The sequence below is a fragment of the Centruroides vittatus genome, unplaced genomic scaffold (assembly GCF_030686945.1).
Source record: "Centruroides vittatus isolate TY-2023 unplaced genomic scaffold, ASM3068694v2 contig_484, whole genome shotgun sequence".
Lineage (NCBI taxonomy): Eukaryota > Metazoa > Arthropoda > Arachnida > Scorpiones > Buthidae > Centruroides > Centruroides vittatus.
Window position 1 is genome coordinate 1,899,939 of NW_027122274.1, and position 21,210 is coordinate 1,921,148.

At 30.4% G+C, this 21,210-nt stretch overlaps 1 protein-coding gene across 1 annotated transcript; it reads left to right on the forward strand.

Moving 5' to 3' along the window:
- Positions 1–2,039: 2,039 nt before the first annotated feature.
- On the forward strand, positions 2,040–20,810 carry EMC10 (ER membrane protein complex subunit 10). The gene is made up of 7 exons (XM_067273649.1): positions 2,040–2,205; positions 4,951–5,005; positions 8,437–8,546; positions 14,742–14,831; positions 20,206–20,387; positions 20,460–20,556; positions 20,636–20,810. Exons 1-7 carry the CDS (start codon positions 2,095–2,097, stop codon positions 20,714–20,716), a joined length of 726 nt encoding a protein of 241 aa, XP_067129750.1. The 5' UTR covers positions 2,040–2,094; the 3' UTR covers positions 20,717–20,810.
- The last annotated feature ends 400 nt before the right edge of the window (positions 20,811–21,210 follow it).

The following is a 21,210-nucleotide window of genomic DNA, read 5'->3' on the forward strand; positions in this document are numbered from 1 at the left end:
TTAGCAATCTACCAGTCTGATAATCATCAGATGGTTATCTTGTGTATCATGATTCGTCTGTCAAAGTACAGTTTTTCATTGGTCTATGCCCGAGATCAATGCTTCTCAGACCCTGCTAATTTGTGTGTGACATTATTCAACATGATTAGCAGCTTGTGGTGGCTATATGACCATATTGTTTAACATTCTTTGCATTTAACTTATGTTCGCGTTAGTTCCAATAGTTTCATATTGGATTTGAAAAATACTGAATTGCGTCCAGAGCTTACAGAATTGAAATACAGAGTTCCAGGATATGGAGAACGTCAAAAGAGAGACCTTACGTATTGTAAAGTTCTGACAATAAAATTTAATAGAAACAATATTTATAATGGTTTGGGGTCTTATATGGTTTGACTTTAATAGCAGTTACACTTAAATAATAATGAAAAAACAAACCACAACAAGGAAATTTTCATTATTAGGATAACCTGGTTATCTGTCTCACAAAACTGAGCTTTCCTACCTTATGTTATAGATGTGAGACTCAGCACTATGTACTTTGTTTACTTAACTACATCCTAAAATAACTTTCTAACAATACCATTTTGTCGAATAACTCAACTTTCACACCTGGGAGTTAATCGTTCGGTAAGTTCTCAGCAGCTAAGTGACGCTTTCTCATAACCTCCCGACCTATTGTCGCAAGTTCATCAGTTGACTACAACACGAAACCGAATTTTTGGGCAGTCGTCGCCCGTTCTTCCGATAGTGCAGTCGTCGCCCATTCCTCTCCGCTTCAAGAAGGCATCACCCGTTCCTCCGATAGTTACAGTCATCACCCGGTCCTATAACGGAAGTCGTCGCCAATTCTCCGCCCGATACCGTTAACTCTGGGTCCCCGAAACGGATATACGATCGACTCTGACCCGGAACATTATCCATAACTCTTCTAACGTGCCAATTTCCTCGTTTATTCAACCTTCCTAAGGGACAGACCGAATCCTCTCCTGCATCAGGTTTACAAACGGATACTTCACACCACAGGTATTTATCTCCACGCGAATCTTATGTAAACTCTCTGTCTGGAGGACCGCGAAATTTTCTTTCACTAATTGTATTTTGTCTCATTTTTCCCGTTTCACCCGATATGAAGATTGCAATAATTTACTCAAGCGAAATTTGGTCCGTTTTACATGGGACGCCATATATATAGTATTTTTTTTCCAACGACATGTACGAAAAAAATGCAAACTTTTTTTGTGCTGAAAATACAATTGAATGTATAAATACAGTAAGTAGGTGACAAAAGCCGTTGCATACGAGATTTTCAAGACTGGGAAATGACAGTTCAAAATATAGGTTCGACGTAACTCTACTGCAAGCGCTCTGTTCTCTTCCGTCGAAATACAGTCAAGCCTACAAGACAGAATAGTAAAAATTGCTCTAGCATAAAGGACAACTAACTAATAGCTAAAATACGTACAGTACAATAAATAAATGAAAAGTCCTTTGTGTTTAAAAATTAGACATTTATTATAGAAAAATAGGGACTTCACTTAAAGGTTTTGCGACAAAATTCTTTACAATCTTGGTGTCATTTGTTATTGTTCTTGCTCGATTATGAAGATTTTTTGGGGGGAATTTTGTCACGATGATATCAGCGAGACTTTCCTGATCACATTATTTACATTTAATACTGCTTAAACTTAAGAACTAAAACTGTAACTATGTATAGTTACAGTTTTTTTACTTATATTGGAATGTCTTGTGCGGTTAATGGCACGAATTCAAAATATATAAACATTTTTAATTTGATCTCCAGGGTTCGATTTCGGATCTACCAGAACAGTGGATAACGCCCTAACCACCAATCTTATTTCAATATTTAAAAAATGGTAATTTTCTAAGGCCAAACATATATAACATTCTTAATTAATACTATAATCTAATCAATATAAATTTATATTAAGCGTTATTATAAAATAAAGAAATTCGAAGAGAAATTTAAATATGCATAAAATATTTCAGAAATCTGGCAACAGTATTTCTCGTTTTATCTTCGCGCCATCTGTCGGAATGAAATAAATTTAAATGGACATGTGTAGTTATTGAATGTGTTATATATTTCAGGTAGAGATGGATTTCAAAATTATTTCAAAAACAGGAAAATTGTTAACTTTATATATTGTACTTTCATCGGTAATTTATACCAGTTGTATTGCAGTAAGTATTGTTTCATTCAAGTGTTCCTTGGTACGCTATTCAGTTGCATTTATATTAGTAGAAGTTACTTATAAGCAATTTATATAAAATACATAAACGAATATAAACGAATGATGTAAAGTTAATTTCTACCACTAAAGACATCCCAAATATATACCAAATGCATAATGTACATTTGAAGTATAATGTAGAGAGAGAGAAATGCTTTTCATTACTGAATAACAAACACGCTGGATGGCTGATCATTTAGGCACTGTGCCATCATTTAAAGTCTACCACTTACTGCTCTGGAAGACACCCAAGGATGAATCTGGTTGGGTTGAAAAACCCTCAGTAATTTTTTGGGAGCATGGTCCATTTCTTTATATGTTGGGTCTGCCCTGTATCTCATCACCTGCTGCCCTATGATGGGTCTGGGTAGACCAACAATGGGCTTGATAAAAAGCCCCCTAAAGACTCAAAAAAGTAAAAAAAAAATTACTGAATAACACATCTTGCATCATATAATTAAATTTTATACAGTGGGTGATTGGTTAACGAACATAAACCGTTCCAAGACTTTGTTTGCTATCCGAATTGTTTGTTAACCGATTATCGATTTACCAAAGGTTTTTATGGGAATTTGATTAATTCGTTCTGGAGACCCCAAAAAATAAAAAATATATACTTTCTTACTACATTTATTTATATGTAATAGTAAAAATACATATATATATATATAGTGTCATACATTTTTATTAGTCCTGTTTTGTGGGGGTTAAGAATCTGTCCAATGTCAATTGCTTTTCTCTCTTTAGGATTTTTTGGAAGTAATAGCATTATAATTGTAGAGATCTCTATGCCTATTAACCTCATTCTGGTTTGGATGCCATTTGGATGACCATTGTTTTGACAACCTCCCACTTCTTCAAAAGATCTTTAATAGCAGATGTTGGCACTGGTTCTCTTTTGTTGTCTTTTACAAAAGAAAACACATCTCACCGATTTTCTTGGTGTTCTTCATTTAAGAGTTTTTCTGTCGTCACATCAGTTTCAGGTTCCATTATGAGCTGTTCAATGCTCTTTATCTCTCTTATCTTGTGATTTTCATTACTCCTTTAGCTGCTTGAGACTTCTTGATATATCTTTCATACCTAACATTGTGCTTACTGTAGATCTGTTCAAGCCATACTGCCTAGCAACATCAGACATCTTGTGCCCACTTTACCTTGGCTATTATCTCTTCCTTGGTTTCTACGGTGAGCACAGTTCTTGAAACTCCACTTTTTTTAGGCTCCATAATAATATCAGTTTCTTTTTTACATAAAAAGTTCAGAAAAGCACTTAAAAAATTCAGAGAACAGAAATCAATTAGCACACAAAAAATTATTTAAATGCCCAGATGAAATTTGAAATTTGGTATTAAAATGTTAACGAATATCCAATAGGACGGTTAAACTCTCACCTTTTGTAAATAAAAACTGACGCAAAACTTAATGAGTACCCGCTCGACAGTCTCTTGAAGACTATAAAAAATTATTTGTCAGAAAGGTAAACATAAAGCTGGAATTACAAGGGAGAGTTTCAAAATTTGGAGGAATACTATCTGATCAGTATCAGTTTGAACATTGTGTCAACGTCTTAAGAGCTCTGAAAGGGTTTCGAATTGTCCCCTGGAGACAAAGTATTCACTATTTTATGTCGCTTCTTTTTCTGTTTGTTCTGTGAAATGTTTGTTATCCGATTTGTTCGCTGTCCAAACTGTTTGTTACCTGATCACCCACTGTACTTTCCTATTAACTTAATTATAATCAGAATTTATTACAAGATTACTTATCATTGGGATATATAATAGTAAAATTTATTAATGTTTTAGAATAGAAATATCAAATGGTATAAATAGAAAACAACCACTGAAGGCAGAATCTAGGAAAATACTAATTATATAAAATAATACTAAATCAGATAGAAATTAGTTAAATGAATAGATTGTTGTTATCAGAGCTAGATTTAATATTTTGTTTGCCCCTAGACTACAACTTTCATTTTACTTTTTCAGGTAACAATATGCTATAATATTACTTTTAAAAATTTAACATAAATCATATTTATTGCCTTTAAAATTATATTTATATACCTGTAAGAAGTTTTACAAGAAAAATAACTTGGTCCTTTTAAAATATTTGGCATCCTAGGCTTCAGCCTTTCAGAAAATCCATTCCATATTATATGAAGAAAAGGAATGACAATGGTAGAGATATAGCTATAACCTAATTGTACTAACTTCAACATTATCATTACCATTAGCATATGAAGATTCTTCCCATTTCATTCTCTTTATAAAAATAGGACATACAAGAATATTAAAAATTTAAATTCCTTTAAAACAAAACTTTCTTTATTAATTCGTCATTTGATACAACTAAAAATATTTTACAAAATTAATTTTTAAACAAAAAATATTTGTCACTGCAGTTATTAATACTATTCTATATAAAATATAATTTTTTGATGCTTTTAAAAATTATACTTTTTATAAAAGTTTCTGATTTTCAGTGGTGGTCATAATTATCACATGATGTCATATGAATTCAGTACTGAAAATATATTAGATAAGCTCCATACTATTGATGTTTTGTATTAAATATGAAATAAGAAATTAATGTACCAAACTTGAAATAATTTTGAGATGTAGCAGTCATATTCTAAAGTTAATGTAATATTAATAGTAAACAAATAGAATTTATGCAATTTATATTTTCACAGAATGAAGATCATGATGGACATTTAACATTTTATTTATATCATTCCATGGATTCAGGTAAGTTTTAAAATTTTTAAAAATTTAACTTGACACATTATATACATGCTAATATTCTATCATAAATAGTCATTTTAGTGTAGTAGTTTCAAATTGTTGTTTTTATAAAATTGTGTAAAATTTACACTATCATGGTGAAGAATTAAGAAACAAAACTTTCGTTTTAAATTTCTGTTTTTCCCATTGATAGACACCCTGAAAAGGGATTTAAAAGTAATATTCCATATAAATCTTTTATATTTGTAATTTTTCATCTACTGTAAAATAGCCGTGGATATCTGTTTTATTTGAATTTTCAGTTATCTGAGATAGCAGCAGTCCACATTACCTTGGATAATTGAGGTTCTTCTGTAGTTTTTGAAAAATTTTAATCAAATATATTAGTTTTTAATTTTACAATAACATAGAAAACTATTGCAGATTGAAACAATTATAACATGAATTATCATCTACATGAGACTACAATAAAGATTTATCACGATATTTCCATCAGCTGATGATATGGTACCTATTTTAATTCAGATATAATTATGAGTGAACATGTGAATTTCTTGCAACCGATCAGACTAGGTCACTAGGTCATTACTGTTGGTACTGTATACTATTTGCTATTATTGAAAATCTGGATATCAATGGCTGTTACAGATCCACTGACTTGGGACATTGTAGCATATTTTACTTAAATTTATCTCTAGTTATGGCTTTCAAATGTAGTAAACTTGTCAATAATAGTGTAAAGCATAAACACAAGAAAGTATCAATGCAGAAAGAGGCATAATGTGTATATATATATATATATGCACATTATGCCAGGTGAAAGTGATAGCTGCTAAGTGCTACAGAGGAAGCTGGTATATATTTACAGTTAAGTCAGCATAAGTCGACACCCCTAGGGGAAGTGAAAATGTGCCGAGTTATCCAATATGAAGACTAAAGCAAAGTTGAAAAAACCGCAATACTACAATTAGGAAAATACAGTAGTGCAATGTACCTCTCTGACCGTCTATCACTGGTACTAAAGTTGGTTTCTACTCCAAGTACCCTAGCAATTTCCATTGCCTTTTGTTTCAGTTCATTGAATCTTCCTGTTTTCGGTCCTGAAACAGGAAGATTCGATGAACAAATTTGCTTTAGCCAACGTACGAGAGCATCTTCAACATCTTTGTACGGTGACTTGCTCTGGCATTTTCAAGACAGCTGCGATGAAAATCCAAGAAAAGGTTTCTTAATTTTCTCTTTTTTCTTCAGGATTTCCACCAATGTTGTTTTTGGAAGGTTTTTTTTTGTTTTACAAATTCAGCTTGTGTAGTTTTCTTACATTCAAATTCAGAAACAAGTTCATATTTTTCTTTCAGTGTAAGTGTTGTTAAATTTCGGACACTCATTTCTAACAGAAATGTGAAACACATGCTACAAATAATGCTTGACGTGAGAAAATGCAAAATTGGATTCTTCTGTGACATTGCTATAGATTGTATATTTTCTTTTTGTTTATCTGTTATTATTTTATGTATAAAAATACATAAAATGTTAAAGCATTTTTATTACTATGTATATATTAATAAGTAAGTTGACTTCCCTACTGAAAAATATGAGTTCACACCGCACAGTAAACTGTATGGTGCAAACTCATTTTTTCAGGAGGGGAGTTGACTTATCAGATGTCTAAACGAGTGTGGGACAGCAAAAGTATGTTGATTTATCCAGTATTGATGAGTTAAATGGTGTTGAGTAAACCAGAGTTTTTTAACATTAATGTCTATGTAAGTCAGTTGGGACCACAGAAAACTGACTACTTAACTGAGTGTCAAGTTATACCTATGACGACTTATGCGGACTTGACTGTGTATGTATATATATATATACACACACACAGTCAAGTCAATCACAGTCATACACAATCAAAAACATTTGAATATTTTGTGGCTATTTATCTGAACTTTTCTCATACAAAATAAATCTAGCAAGAGTTGCATAACTCTCCTAGCTGTTATGAGTTTTTATTAAAAAGAAAACTTTTACATTATTAAGCAAAAATATAAAATTGTATTTGGTGTCATATGTTATCAGATTTTTTTAATAAAAATTTTTATAATTTTAATTACTATAAAATGGCAAAAAAGCATAATTTTGAAGATAAGAATGAGTTTTATGAAAAAGTGTAAATGTTAATGAAGATTTTATTTGTTATTAAATCCTACCCATTCCTCTATCTCCCCACCCTCTCGATCTTTTATCTCCAAAATTTAATAGCATCAGTGCCCTTTATAGGCAAGTCACCATGCCAAATTTCATTTCTTTTGCCCATCCTGAAATGTTAAGTGAAATAGACACTAACACACACACATCCATGGAATATTTTTGCCTTTTTTTTTTGATTCAGCAGGTCTCAAAATTTGAAGATTTGAAAAAACTCAGAAGGTCAAATTTGACACGATTTCAGTACTTTCCATTGTTATGTATACATAACAAGGGAAAGTAAAACTGAATTTTCCTTCATTGGTAATTTTAATGCCATAAACACTGATTTATACATTGAATGAATCATTTTATATTTCTATATTATTTTACAACTTGTTTGAATTATAATGATTGCATTTTAAGGTGGACAAGTAGGTTCTAAATGTAAGTTGACTGTGCCATTATTTTCTGAGGCATGAGAAAAAGAAGACTTTCTATTGTATAGTCTTTTATTTATTTGTGATCCTAAAGTATGTCTTTTAACAAGAACAAAAACAGTATCATCATTAAAGTTTCATTGCTGAATATAAGGTTTTTTCTTTTGTTGTTTGTCGAATAAATGTTATTATTCATACAACATTATAATCAAATAAATTTAAACATCTCAACAACACCCATACATTGCAATAACCCACCTTCAATTTCCGTATAACATTGGGATATAATTTGGTAATAATAAATATCCACATGGTAATTGGCAGTTGCAGGTTTGCAACTGCTCCAGGCCGATTCTTTTCTTCCAGGTTAATGTAAAATTATTTAATTAAATTATAATTATTAAATTTAATACAAGATGGTGCCTAATGTCTCCCTCTAGTGTCAAATTCATTAGTAATTTATAATTATAATTACCAAATTATAGCCCGATGTTATACTGCAATTGAAGGTTAATCTAATAAATATCAAATCTTGTAATAAATTACAATTTTAATATGCTTTATGTGCATTTAAAAACAAAAAATTTATTTCTAAGCCTATTATAGTATAAGTATTATAATTTAAGATATTCTTGCATAATACAAAAGCTTAATGAAAAATCAGTCCTTTAAAATTTATTTTATTAAAATTATTAATAGAAAAATTTATACTGCATCAGTATATATCTGTATTAATTGTATACCTAGTTTCATTAAGCTGAATTTGATAGTAACTGTATTTCATGCATTAAAATTTTTGTTTTTACATTTTAGTTCCATCTTCAAAATATTTTTCTAGAGGTATTATAACTGTAAATTCTCAGAAACAAGGTGTGTTTCAGCAAGATGGTGTACTATCACTTGGCGAAATTCAACAATTGAAAGTAAGTGAACTCATTAATATAGAAATCTTTTGAACAATAGATCTTAATTTATGCAGGATTGTTATATGTGGATTTATATTTTTATGGATGGCAAATGCTTTGGTTAACCCACTCTTAATACCACTGAATCTGACTCTTAAGTCAGCAAATTATGTTTCTTTAGTTTCTGATATTCTAAACACAAAGAATTATTGAATGTTACTCAGTGTGGTGAATGTCTCGGTTTACATGTATTTTTCTCAAGTATTGTACTTGATACAGTGTACAACTTAAATAAATTTTACTTTTCATATTCACAACATCAGACTAAAATATTATTTATTAAAGTAAAAACATAAGTAAAATTTGTAACCACATTTTAATGTTTTTTGTGTTAATTGTAAACAGTTGTGCAAGTGTATAAGTAATCATCTGAAACTATTTGATGTGGAATACTAATTTACATGAAATTTCATTTTGTGTGTTAATGCTGACAATACCCCCTGCATAAAGCAAAACCATACTGTACTAGATCAAGGGTGGGCAACCTTTTTTATAACATGGGCCAGAATAAATTTTACATTTTTTCAGCGGGCTGTAGTAGTTAATTGACGCCTTCTTGTGACCTGTAATCTTTTAGTCTTCAAATATGAAACAAATAAAAAAAAGAAGTTAACTACTACATTTATTTCTCTTATTGTTTTCGAAAAATTACAAAGAATTGGAAAAATAACTATTAAATAGTTATTTTTCCAATTTAATAATCTATTAAAGATATCGCGGGCCGGATAGAAACTTTTCATGGGCCGTAGCTGGCCTGCAGGCTGGGGGTTGCCCACCGTGCCAAGCATAGTCAATATTGCCTATGACATCCATGATGATATATTTTTTCCAAAATTGCACCAAACAAATATAGATTTAAGGAAAGTACAGCCTACGACGAATTGCCACCTTTTGCTGATTGGTTTGTGTTTGGGAATAATCAATGAAATGCCACGATAATTTGAATTAGTGTAAATTTTGAGCTTTTTTTCAGGCTTTGAGCAGACTGCATTATATCGAATCAGGGTTAATCGAGGCAGCATTAAGCAGGGTCTTATTGTAATAAATTTTGAAAATGGATTTTATAAACAAATTAGTCAAATGTCAACAAATTTTAAATTTTAGATAACACTCTATAATCACAATTTTCTGAGATTTTAAAAAATTATCATCAATAAAAACATTTCAATAATGAATATAAATTTTATTTTCAGTTGGGTTTTTATAAGTCATAACATACTTACCCTAGAAATGTACTCAATTCACATAAAGGGTTGAAGTTTAGATTTTTCTCTCTTGGACTTTCATTGGCTGAAATTTGAAAAAATTGTAGATCTATAAATTCCTACTGTTGTCCATCTGTCTGTTATTCCTTAATCTTGAGAGTGGAGTTAGATACATGAAAGTCAAGACCAGATATAGAAAGCTTAGGGCAGGAGGCCCCACTTAACTATATATGAACTTTCAATGCAAGTCCCATTATTTCAATTCAAAACTTTTCTTCTGAAAGGAGTTAGATAGAAGACTGACACAACTCCATTGCTAACAGAAAAGTATGATGTAAAGAGGCAAGACACTACAGTATTAATTTGAGATGGAAAGCATATGTCTTGAATTAAATAAATTAAAAATATGATTAAAAATTGTAATCAGGCATTGTGATGATGTCACAATAACTAATTGCTTGTTTAATTTAGTATTTATTTTATTTCTTCAGTATTCAAATAATTCAGCATATATTATTTAAATACTGAAAACATTTTAACAATTATTTATTTACATTAACAAAACAGAATTTAATTTAATTTTTTTATTAATAAATGATTTAAATGTTAAGAAATTTATTTGACATTAGTAATTTTGTATCTAAAATGCTTTAATATTTTCTTATTATATAAAATATAAATTAAACATAAAATTTGAAATCTCATTTATCATTTGTGATTATGAAGAGAAAGAAAATTTGTACAAATCATCTCACTTAACTATGTAATAAATTATCTTATAATGGCTTTCTGAAATGCAAATGTTAGATCATTAGACTCGTTAGTGTGACCATTAATGATCTTATGCCAATATACATTAAATTAAGACTGCACTAAATGATAGTACCATTATCTTGTTTTTTTTTCTTATGTTGCGTGAAGGAAGCAGTGGCAACAATCAGATTTTAATGGAAATAAGTCAATAATGTCAATTTCAAGGTTATAAAGAATGATATAATAAGCAATTTTAGCTTAAAAACATAGTATGGAATTCATGCCAACACACTTACTTGAGAGAAAAAGAATGAGTCAATAGAAAACAGCATTAAAGGGCTTTTTTAAGTCGTTTCAGTTGCCTGGTGACGATATTTATATCAATATCGAAAGCACTAGCAAAAGAACTTAAAAAGCTGTTTAACGTCATTTTCTGTTGACTTATTCTTTTTCTCTTAAGCAATTTTAGCTTTATTATATTCCAAATAACAAATGTAATTCTGGAACAAGTTTCCAAAAGAAAATCTGCTAAGAAAAATGGCATCAGAAATATAAAGGAAATACGAGAAAAAACCCCTGAGGTGTATGCAAATCAGGGCTGGGACAAGGGTGAGATGAGGAAGGCACTAACTTCATGTAAGCAACTAGGAGATGTTTTAACTATCAATAAAAATAAAGATATTAATTAAAAATTTTATACAAACAAAAGAAAATCTGGTTTAGCTGACAAAATTGTTTATAGATTAAAAAAGGATGATCTTGATGCTTGGTTTGGTGGGAATGGTAATGCAACACATGGGTAATCATTCAAGGGAAATATTTCCAAGAGGACTTTCTATGAGAATTTGTCCCTTATTTTTGTGTTAGACAGACAAAGAAACAGCTGGAAAATGTCACGTAGCCAATCTATTGGTCAGACACAAACTTGCAACCAACTACCAGTCTTCAGTGACTTGTTCATCCACTAAGCCACTTCTGGGACCGAAACATGGAAAATATTTGCAGCTAAGAATATGATAATAGGACAAATATGGCAGGAGTATAAAAGAGTATCTAAGCCATTATTTGCCAAAGAAATAATTAAGCCAAATACATTTTTTGTTTGGTTCAGTCTTAATTTGATATGTAAAAATGCCACTTCTACAAATTCAAGTTTGGTAACTTGGAATTGTACAGTAAATTTAGTGAATAGATGGGGACACTTATGTCTATTTTAAAAAACATTAAAAGGACAAGTGATGGGTATCAACAGATAACAGAAGTTTATCAGTTATTAAAAGATATAACATAAAGTGATAAATCATTGCAGTTTGCTGAAATTAACAGTATTTTGAAACAAATCAATTTAAAATTTTTATGTTATGCTACCTGCATAGAATTTAATACTGCAAGAAATAAAAAGAAAATAAATCCTTGCAATCAAAAATGACAACCGTACAGAGAGCTGCATGTTTAATAGAGGGATTGTCTTTCTTTACAGCAAATGAGAGAAAATTTTGATAAATGTGAAAGTTGAATGTATGAGTATATTAACATAATTTGAAGAGAAACAGGAAAGAAAGATTAAGAAATTAGATAATCAAAAATCAGCCGAATATTTGATAAAAAAATTAATTTTTCAGAAAAATAATTTTTACAGTAGGAATGAAAGAAATAATAGATGTTTTGATTTTAAAGCTAAAATGGAGATATGAAAAGTTAAATGGAATATCTTCCAATTTTCAATTTCTAACTGGTGAAAACTTAATAATATTGAATTTAGATTAACTAAAGAAGTTTGTGACTTAACACTTAAATATCCAAGTGATACAAATACTGAAGAAATTATGCCAGAAATATATAGTTTTAAAAACATGCAATTTCAATAATTCCAGATACAAAAGTATGTACTAGTTTAGATCTTTTAAAGCTAACTTATGAGTTTCATTTGTATTCAGATTTGAGTTATATTAAAAATATTTTAACATTACCAATTACTGTAGCTACTACAGAAAGATGCTACATACAACAAAGACATTGGCCGTACACGAGGTGTTTAGCCGGCAGAAAGACATTGGCAGGAAGATGCTACAGCAAACTTAAAATAATTAAAAATTATCTGAGATATTGTCTTGGTCAATAAAAATTGTTAAACTTGGTTATTCTATGAATCAAATACAAATACAAAAATCAAATATGAATTAAGTAATCATGTAGATATAAAGAAAGAAAAATTATTGATGATTTTGTTTCATTAGGATGCCTGAATACCTAAAATTAGGGAAATATATTTTTATATTAATTATAGTTTTTATGCAACTTGTTATTTTGACTGAATTATCAATCAAAACCAGGTTTATGTTTCAACTGCTTGTGACCTACTTTCAGTGGAGCAAAAATAGTGATAACTTTTCATAAACAATAATAACTAATGATGAAATGTATGTTTATGGGTGTGACCCTAAAATGAAGGTTCAGTCTTTATGGTGGAAGACCTCAAACTCCCAGTCCAAAAAAAGCAGAATAGTGCCACAGCAATGTCAAGTTATGCTGACTGTTTTTTATGATGATTAGGGTATTGTACTGTACATCTTGAGTATCCATCAGGTGAGACAATAAACAAGGAGTATTATATCCAAGTTTTGTGGTGTTTAAGGGATGCAGTTCATTGCAAATGGCCAATATTGCTTCAGAGCCACATATGCAACTTCACCATCATAACATACCAATCAATGATAACATATATATATTCAATTTGTAGAGGTGTTTCTCACAAAGTATTACATTCCAGAAGTCCAATAGCCACACTGTTCTCCAGATCTCAATCTCTGTAAATTTTTCCTCTTCCCAAAAATCAAAATCCATTTGAAAGGAAAAAGATTTCAGGATGTTGAAGAAACACAAGAGAATGTGACAAGGTACCTAATTGTTATATAAGATAATGACTTTAAAATATATTTCAAGCAAGAAAACAGCAATATACTAAGTGTGTGGCTTCAGAAGATGCTGCTTTGAAGATGATCAAGTTACAAATTTGTAATTCTTTTTAAATTTAACCTGGATTCTTTTTGAACAGACCTTGTAATCTTGGCTGTGTTTTTTTCAACCTCCAATGGTCCATAAAAAAAAGACAAGTGTAAATAACAAAATGAATTTATTACCAAAAGTTAGGTACAAACATGGTTGCTTTTCAACATAATCACTGTGAAGATTGAGGCATTTGACATATCTGTGGAAGACTTTGCATGTGATAGAATGTTGCTGCCAGTGACTTGAGATGGGTCTTAACATTGTTTTGAAGATTGTCATTAGTCTTGAACCTCTACTCTCCTAGCCATGTTTTCAGTTCAGGGAGGGGGTGAAAGTCTTCTCACATTAAAGGTATGTGAAGAATTCCATCTTTCAGACTTTCTCCCAGCTGGAACTTTTTAAACACCTAGCGTATAGCCCTGATTTAGTGCTGAGTGACTTCCACCTCTTTCCTGAACTGATAACGTCATGGCTAGGAGGGCAGAGGTTTGTGACTAATGATGATCTTCAAAACAATGTTAAGGCCCATCTCAAGTCACTGGTGGCAAGGTTCTATGAAGAGGGGATTGCAAAGCTTATCCACAGATATGACAAATGCACAATCTTCACATTGATTATGTTGAAAAGTAACCATGTTTGTACCTAACTTTTGATAATAAATTCATTTAGATATTTACACTTGTCTTTGTTTTATTGACTATCGGAAGTTGAAAAAAACTGCCCTTGTATAATTACCTGCATTATCTTATGTTATATAAAGTTTAATGGTTTTTTTTAATCCAGAATTATTTTTGATTATTATTTCAATAACATTTAACATAAATTTATTTTAATTGATTTGTTGTGAAACCATGTTGTATTGTCTTAGAAGTGTTGAACACAAGTTGTGTTAATAACAATCACTCGGCTTTTTCCACCTTTATTTAGTTGATACGGTATGTTCAACTAACTGGGGAAAATTGGTACATTACATACGTTTTAAAATGTTTACAATTTGCCTGTAAATAATATTAAAACGCTGTATACACTATTTTTTATATTGTTTTAGTTGACTGATTAGGGGCACAAGGCCCAAAACGTGTACCGTATCAACTAAATAAAGGTGGAAAAAACCAAGTGATTGTTATTAACACAACTTGTGTTCAACACTTCTAATAAATTTATTTTAGATTATTTTATTTTCTAGAAATCAGCAAAAGAAGGAGGATTATATAGATTAAAGGCTGTAAGTAAATCAGGTGACAATACACATGCAGTATCTACGTTTATGAAAGCAGTAAGTATATTAATACTTTTAATTTAGCTAATAATAATAGTAATTTGACAAAAATGTAAGGTCATAATAAGTTAATATTTCTGTGTGTAATAAAAAATACATGATAAAAGTAATACAAATGCAATTTTCAACATTAATTGCCTTTAATAACAAAATTAAAACATTCATACAAGTACTTTCAACATTTACAAAAATGTCTTCATCAGGTGAAAAAGAACATATTCTAGAATGTTAATATAAATTTTTTAATTTTTTAATGTTAATTCATTCTAGTTAGTACAAAATTATGAAATTTGAAGAGCTTGAAATGATTATAAAATTTGAACACAAGGATGAACTTGGTTGTTACAAAGAAAGATAACCATGCAGAATATAGGTTAGTTCATTTCATTATAGAAGCACTAAACTCAAAGTAGTGCTCTCTACTGCACATTAATCCATTATGGATTTGAACAGCATGACCCATACTCTCAGGCATTTCAATGAGGGTTTATTGCAGGGCTCTGTTTTTGAACAAAGCCTTCCAGATAAATATATTTAACATGATTTTGCAGTCAATACATTGCACTAAGAGGGCAATCTCATTCCAAGCTGATATAAAGTTAGGCTCTATTACTTTTTTTATCTAGCTCCATGTATATCTGTTGTTACATATGTCACTCTGGTGCATCTAATATGCAGTTATGTGGCTTTCTTGTTGTGGTTGTAATGTAACATATTTTTGTATTACTGTTTCTTATGCAGTAGGGGAATCAAGTAAATGCCTATGTCATTACATAATATTTTATGGTTTTATTGGGAGATTGAGCCCAAATTTTATAAACCTTCTAGCAATGCATAGAGAGACAGACCCAATTTATGGAATAGGAGGGCTTATGAAGGTGAAATTTTCCTTTCTTGTATCTAACGATGTGGATAGGAAAAGTGATCTATGTTCAAGGTATGGATGTATTTAAACTTTGCATGTAAGTAGCCTGCATTATGTAACACTGTAACAACAATCTGCAATTCCTCACACACTTATTTCCCTTCACTGCATGATGTAGCATATTTTCTACATTCTGGAAATGGTAGTGCCATTAAACTTGTATTGAGAATTTTTCCAGTCCTCATTGTTATGTTTTGCATTGTATGGATGTTCAATTCGCACATGTAACTACAAACAAATGTCCAAACAGTAATTGATTGTTTCCCATATTTTCTCAGCATATTCTTTTTTGGTCATCATTCTCAAACATATCTTGGAACGTGCTAAACCCCACAGCCTTCTGAATTTGTGAAGTCTAGGAATGAGATTCTCAACATTCTATAGTCATTGCATTCCCAGAACTTTCCAATTGGCAGTGAAGAAGATTTCTCTGATGACAAGTGTTATTAAGGAAGATTATCGACATGCATTGGTGACATGCATTGGATCAAGATGACTCATCAGATGAGAATAGCAACAATTCATTGCTGGACAAAGGAAGTGGAAGTTCAATAGCAAATCCATCATCTGCTGTAACAGTAGCATCGATAGCCCCAAGATGCCAGCAAAATGTGACAGTGGCTTCATTTGTCAGCAACACCAACTCCACTTCATCAGAATGCAACAGGGGCAAGAGTTCTTTGGAGGAAAGCTCATTTTCAGGAGAAAGAACATTTTTCTGTCTCATGTCCTAAAGTTGTGTGGCAATACAACAAACACAAGGGCAGAGCAGACTTATTAGATAGCCATGTTGGATGCAACAAGAATAGGAATGAGATCTCACAAGTTATATTTCAGGATTTTTTATCATCTTTTAGATTTAGCAGTCATCAATGCCTGGCTGCTAAACAGACACCTGAAAAGTGCTGAAAATAATGCAAATTCTACATCAAACTGCAAAAATTCAGTCATTTCACTAGCAGATTTCCAGGAAGAGGTCAGCATGTGCCTTTGCAATGTGGGATCAATTAGTCAACAAATATGAAGAACACTGAGTGGAAGTATTGAGGCAGCAATTCAACACAGAAAAAGAGCAGTTTACACTCCACCTAAAGATTTTTGAGTTGACTAAGTAGACCATTGGCCATTCTGGTCATAAATATGCCAATACTGCAACTTAAAAGAATACAATGACTTCAGCTATGTAAAGTGTGATAAGTGTGATGCAAACAAACCTGTGTTAAAATTGTTTCACAAATTTATGTGCCTAAACCCAATTTGTAGCAGATCTGATACAATGATCTTTTGTGCTCTTATAATATCAACACATTAGTCTACTTTTTTTGGTATTTTTTATAGTAATACTGATTATAGATTAACAACAAATATTTTTTCATAACAAAAAAAAATTTATGCAGTAAAGGGATATTTGCAAACAGGGAAGTAAGCTCTATGAACAAGTGCTGTAATAGCATTATAATAAAGGCAATCCAGTGCAAATGTAATAGCATTATTTACATACTAGTGGGTTGGAAGGAAGTGATAGGTATGATATGAGGACTTAGCTCCAACTTGTGATGTAAACTATAATAAAGATCAGTAGGCAATCTAGTTATTAAAAGATCTAGAAAATGTATCTTGGTATCTTTTTCATTGAAAAGACAGTGTTTTTATTACTGTTTACTTCATGATCATTTCAACATGGTGAATTTACTTGTATCTTTTTATTCATGGATAGTGTTTGCCAATTTCTACATTCCATAATTTTATTCCTCCTCCTTTTCATATTGATATTAATTCTACAGCTGCTGTTGATCTTTCTCACATTTTTAATGAATTAATTCAGATTTGAACACCATTTAATTTGCCCCCAATTGAGTATCAAAACATTTTTCAATGTTTTGATACTCAAGGATCCAAAAATGTAAAAGAAAAAACATACAAAGTGTGTGTGTGTTTGTTTGTTTGTGTCTATTTTGCATTACATCTCAGGAAAGGACAAACCAAAAATTTTGAAACTTGACAAGAATTATTTCTATATATGGTATGTTGAGACTTAAATTTTAGTGGTTGAAGATCAAGGAGGTGGGAGTTGAGGAGTCAAGTGTTATGTCTTGAGTTGGATTAGGCTTAATGAAAATTTTACTCATTTTTGGTATTTATAATTTTTATAGAAACTCATCTCCATCCTCAAAATTAAGCTTTTTGCCTTTTTTATAAAAATTATTTTTAATAAAATTGCATAACAGATGGCATCATACACAATTTTAACTCTGTGTTAATGTGTCTTAGAGTTTTTCAAATTTAAATATTTTTTTTAAATACAGAAATTTCTCATAATTTAAAAAGAGTAATTTTACTCTTTTTAAGCCTTTATTATTATTTATTATAAATTCTGTATAATACTATTTGCATTTTTCATGAACTATAGAGAGCACTTCATTTTTACAAAAGGGCTACTTTATCTGAGTCGCTTGTAACTAGTAATGTAAAATTAATCATATATTACTGTCTGATATAATGATATATGCTGCTTGTAGCTGTTTATCAAGAAATTTTATAGAAGGAGAACAATTATTGTTAGCAGGACATGTCATTATATGGTATTGAAACAAATGAGCGAGATTGTTCTATACATATTTGTGCCCTTTGTGTTAAAAAACATCAGCTTTGACATTCTCCTATCAGGGCCGGATTTATAAGTAAAAAACTATGTAAGTTGTTGCTTATGGCCTCAACTTTCAAGGGGCCTCAAACATTTGTACAAAAAAGAAAATTGAAGTCAAATTTTGTAATAAACATTTTTTTACAAACCAACAAAATATACTTTTTATTTTGTGTAGAAGTTCATTAATTTTTTTTCTAAGAATTAACATAAGATATTTTTTAAAAAATTGATAAAACCAATTTCAAAAAAGATTTTTAATGGAATGGGTATAAAAATTGAATTAAATTCAGTTATAAAACAGAAAACTAGTGAAACCTCATCTTTTTCTTCCAATATCCATATTAAATCAGACATAATCTGATTTAATTCTTTTCTTTTATGATTCACTTCTAAAATTGTGAAGAGTTGGTAAAGGGACTTAAGAATTCAGCTTAGGGCTTTGAAATCTGACCCTGTGTTCCACATAAAATTACTGGCATTTTAAACTTTAAGAAAATATGTTTTAAAATTGACAACATAAAGCTGGACAATTGGGAAACTGCCAATTCTTAACAGTCTATTCCACTCTTTCAGAATTCAGAGAAGCTCAGATATAACTGACTGATTTCCAAATAATCATCTGATTTTCATGTGGGAATAGACAAAAACTTATATCAGGCTCCCGTAAGGCTTTGAAATTGCAATTTGGAACACAACAGAAAGCTTTGCTCTTTCTATTGCTATCCATCTTTATTGCTGATAATACACAAGAATGAATCAAATGACCCAGATAAAATAGTTTTTGTTATTAAACACCAGAGGGTGAGCATTTGGTGAAAAATGCAAATAATTGAAAGCTATTGGACTTCCTGGTCTTGTTAATCTCCCATTCAAGTGCTGGGAAAGTCAAGTGAGAACCCTTGCCAGCTTTTTATTGTATTTTTTAATTTTGTACTTTTATTGGGTTTTCTTGTTTTGTGTTTTCTTTAGTATAGTTATTGCTTTTTTGGCATTATTAATTTCAAATCAAAAATAAAATAAAATAAAATAATTTCAATATTAGTATTTTGTCTCGGTTCAATTTGAGTCAAAACAACAATTTTGGTATACTGTATTAATAAATATTATGAAATAAAAAATTATGCAATACTGTTTGCACCTCCCAAAGTTAAAATGAAAATTATAAATAAATAATAATTCATTTAATGAGAAGTCTCTACAATAATGTGATATAAAATATAAAGGCATTTTAATTCTGTCATAAAGAAGAATGTTTATAGTTAAAAATTCTTGAAATACTTTTATTTATTTATTACAGTAAAACCTGCAATTACATGGTACCAAAAATTTTTCCACTTTGGCAGGTTTTCATTTTGAATAGGATTTTCTTAAAGAAAATTGCTCCATTCTGATAATCTTTTCCTATTTAGACAGATTTCCATTTTAATCAGGTTCTGTGTTAGGCAGTACTGTCTATTTTAGTTTAAATATTTCCACTCAAATTTTTTATATTATATAGGTTTTTCAGATTGCAAACTTAATGACTTATAAATTAGAAAATTTGAAATTAGAATAAAATTATCTTCAGTTTAGCAAGAAATTTGAAAAGAAATAGTTATTTGCAATATAATGTAATTACATTATGTACAGTATATTACTTTATTTTTTAATAAATAGAATTTTCCAAAAGTTGAATGAAATTGCATGGTATTTCATATAGAAAACAAGTGATTATGAATGACTGTTGTAATTTTTATACAATATTAATATATTGATTAATGGTTAGTTATTAATAATCATATTTTTTAATTAATAACTAGTGTTCTCTATATGAATCCAATCTTTCGGATAGTATTACATTAACAATTGACCAAGCTGGGAATTTGTTGGGAGTTGCAATTACAGGCAAAACGTCTCAATGTAAAGACATATTTCTGCCAGATTTCCGTCTTTCCACTTTCAACACAACCGTTACCATCATATCTCCTATGAATGGTCCTGCGTAAGTCAAATATTTATTAATTTTAACAGAATAATGTTAATTGAATAATAAAACTAAAAATGTCTTTCTAAGGCCTGACACTCAAACTTACATACAACGATTAGAACAAGAGAAGGCAGAGAAAGCTCGAGGAGAACAAGGAGATAATAGATCCTTTTTAGCAAAATATGTAAGTATAAAATTGTAATTTTATATTTAAAGACATAGTTAATTATAATAATAATAATATGTTTCTTTTTTATTTCTAGTGGATGTATATAGTGCCACTTCTGATTTTCCTTCTAATATCTGGTGCATCAGGACCTGAAGGTCAAGTTAATGCACGTTAATCCATTTTTACATAAAATTTGTTTGTATGTATGTAGTTGCATCACTAAAAATTTTATGAATGAGAATTATTTAAATAAATGATTAATTACATTATTTTGTAAAATGACTAATTTTTAATTATAAATTTCCCTTTAAAATTATATGAAACCAGTTTTCTAACAAAAGATCATCAATTCAACTGCCAGAATTAGAGAGAAACATTGCACCAGCTGTATGTTGTGTCTACTACATAATAACTGAATGCAATTGCACTGGAGTGTAGGTAACGTAGTGGGCTGTTGGTTTGGATGCTATACATCCCTTCACTCTATTTGCGTGGGGGAAAATTCTGTCTTTGGTTTTACATAAGATAACTGCATGGTTTAAATCAGTTGTAAATCATCCCTCAGTGGCGTAGCAAGGGGGGTGCAAGAGGGGTGTATCATGCACTCGGCACCACTCGCAGAGGGGTGCCCAAATGGTCTCCAAGACAAACTATATGTGTTTCTGGGGG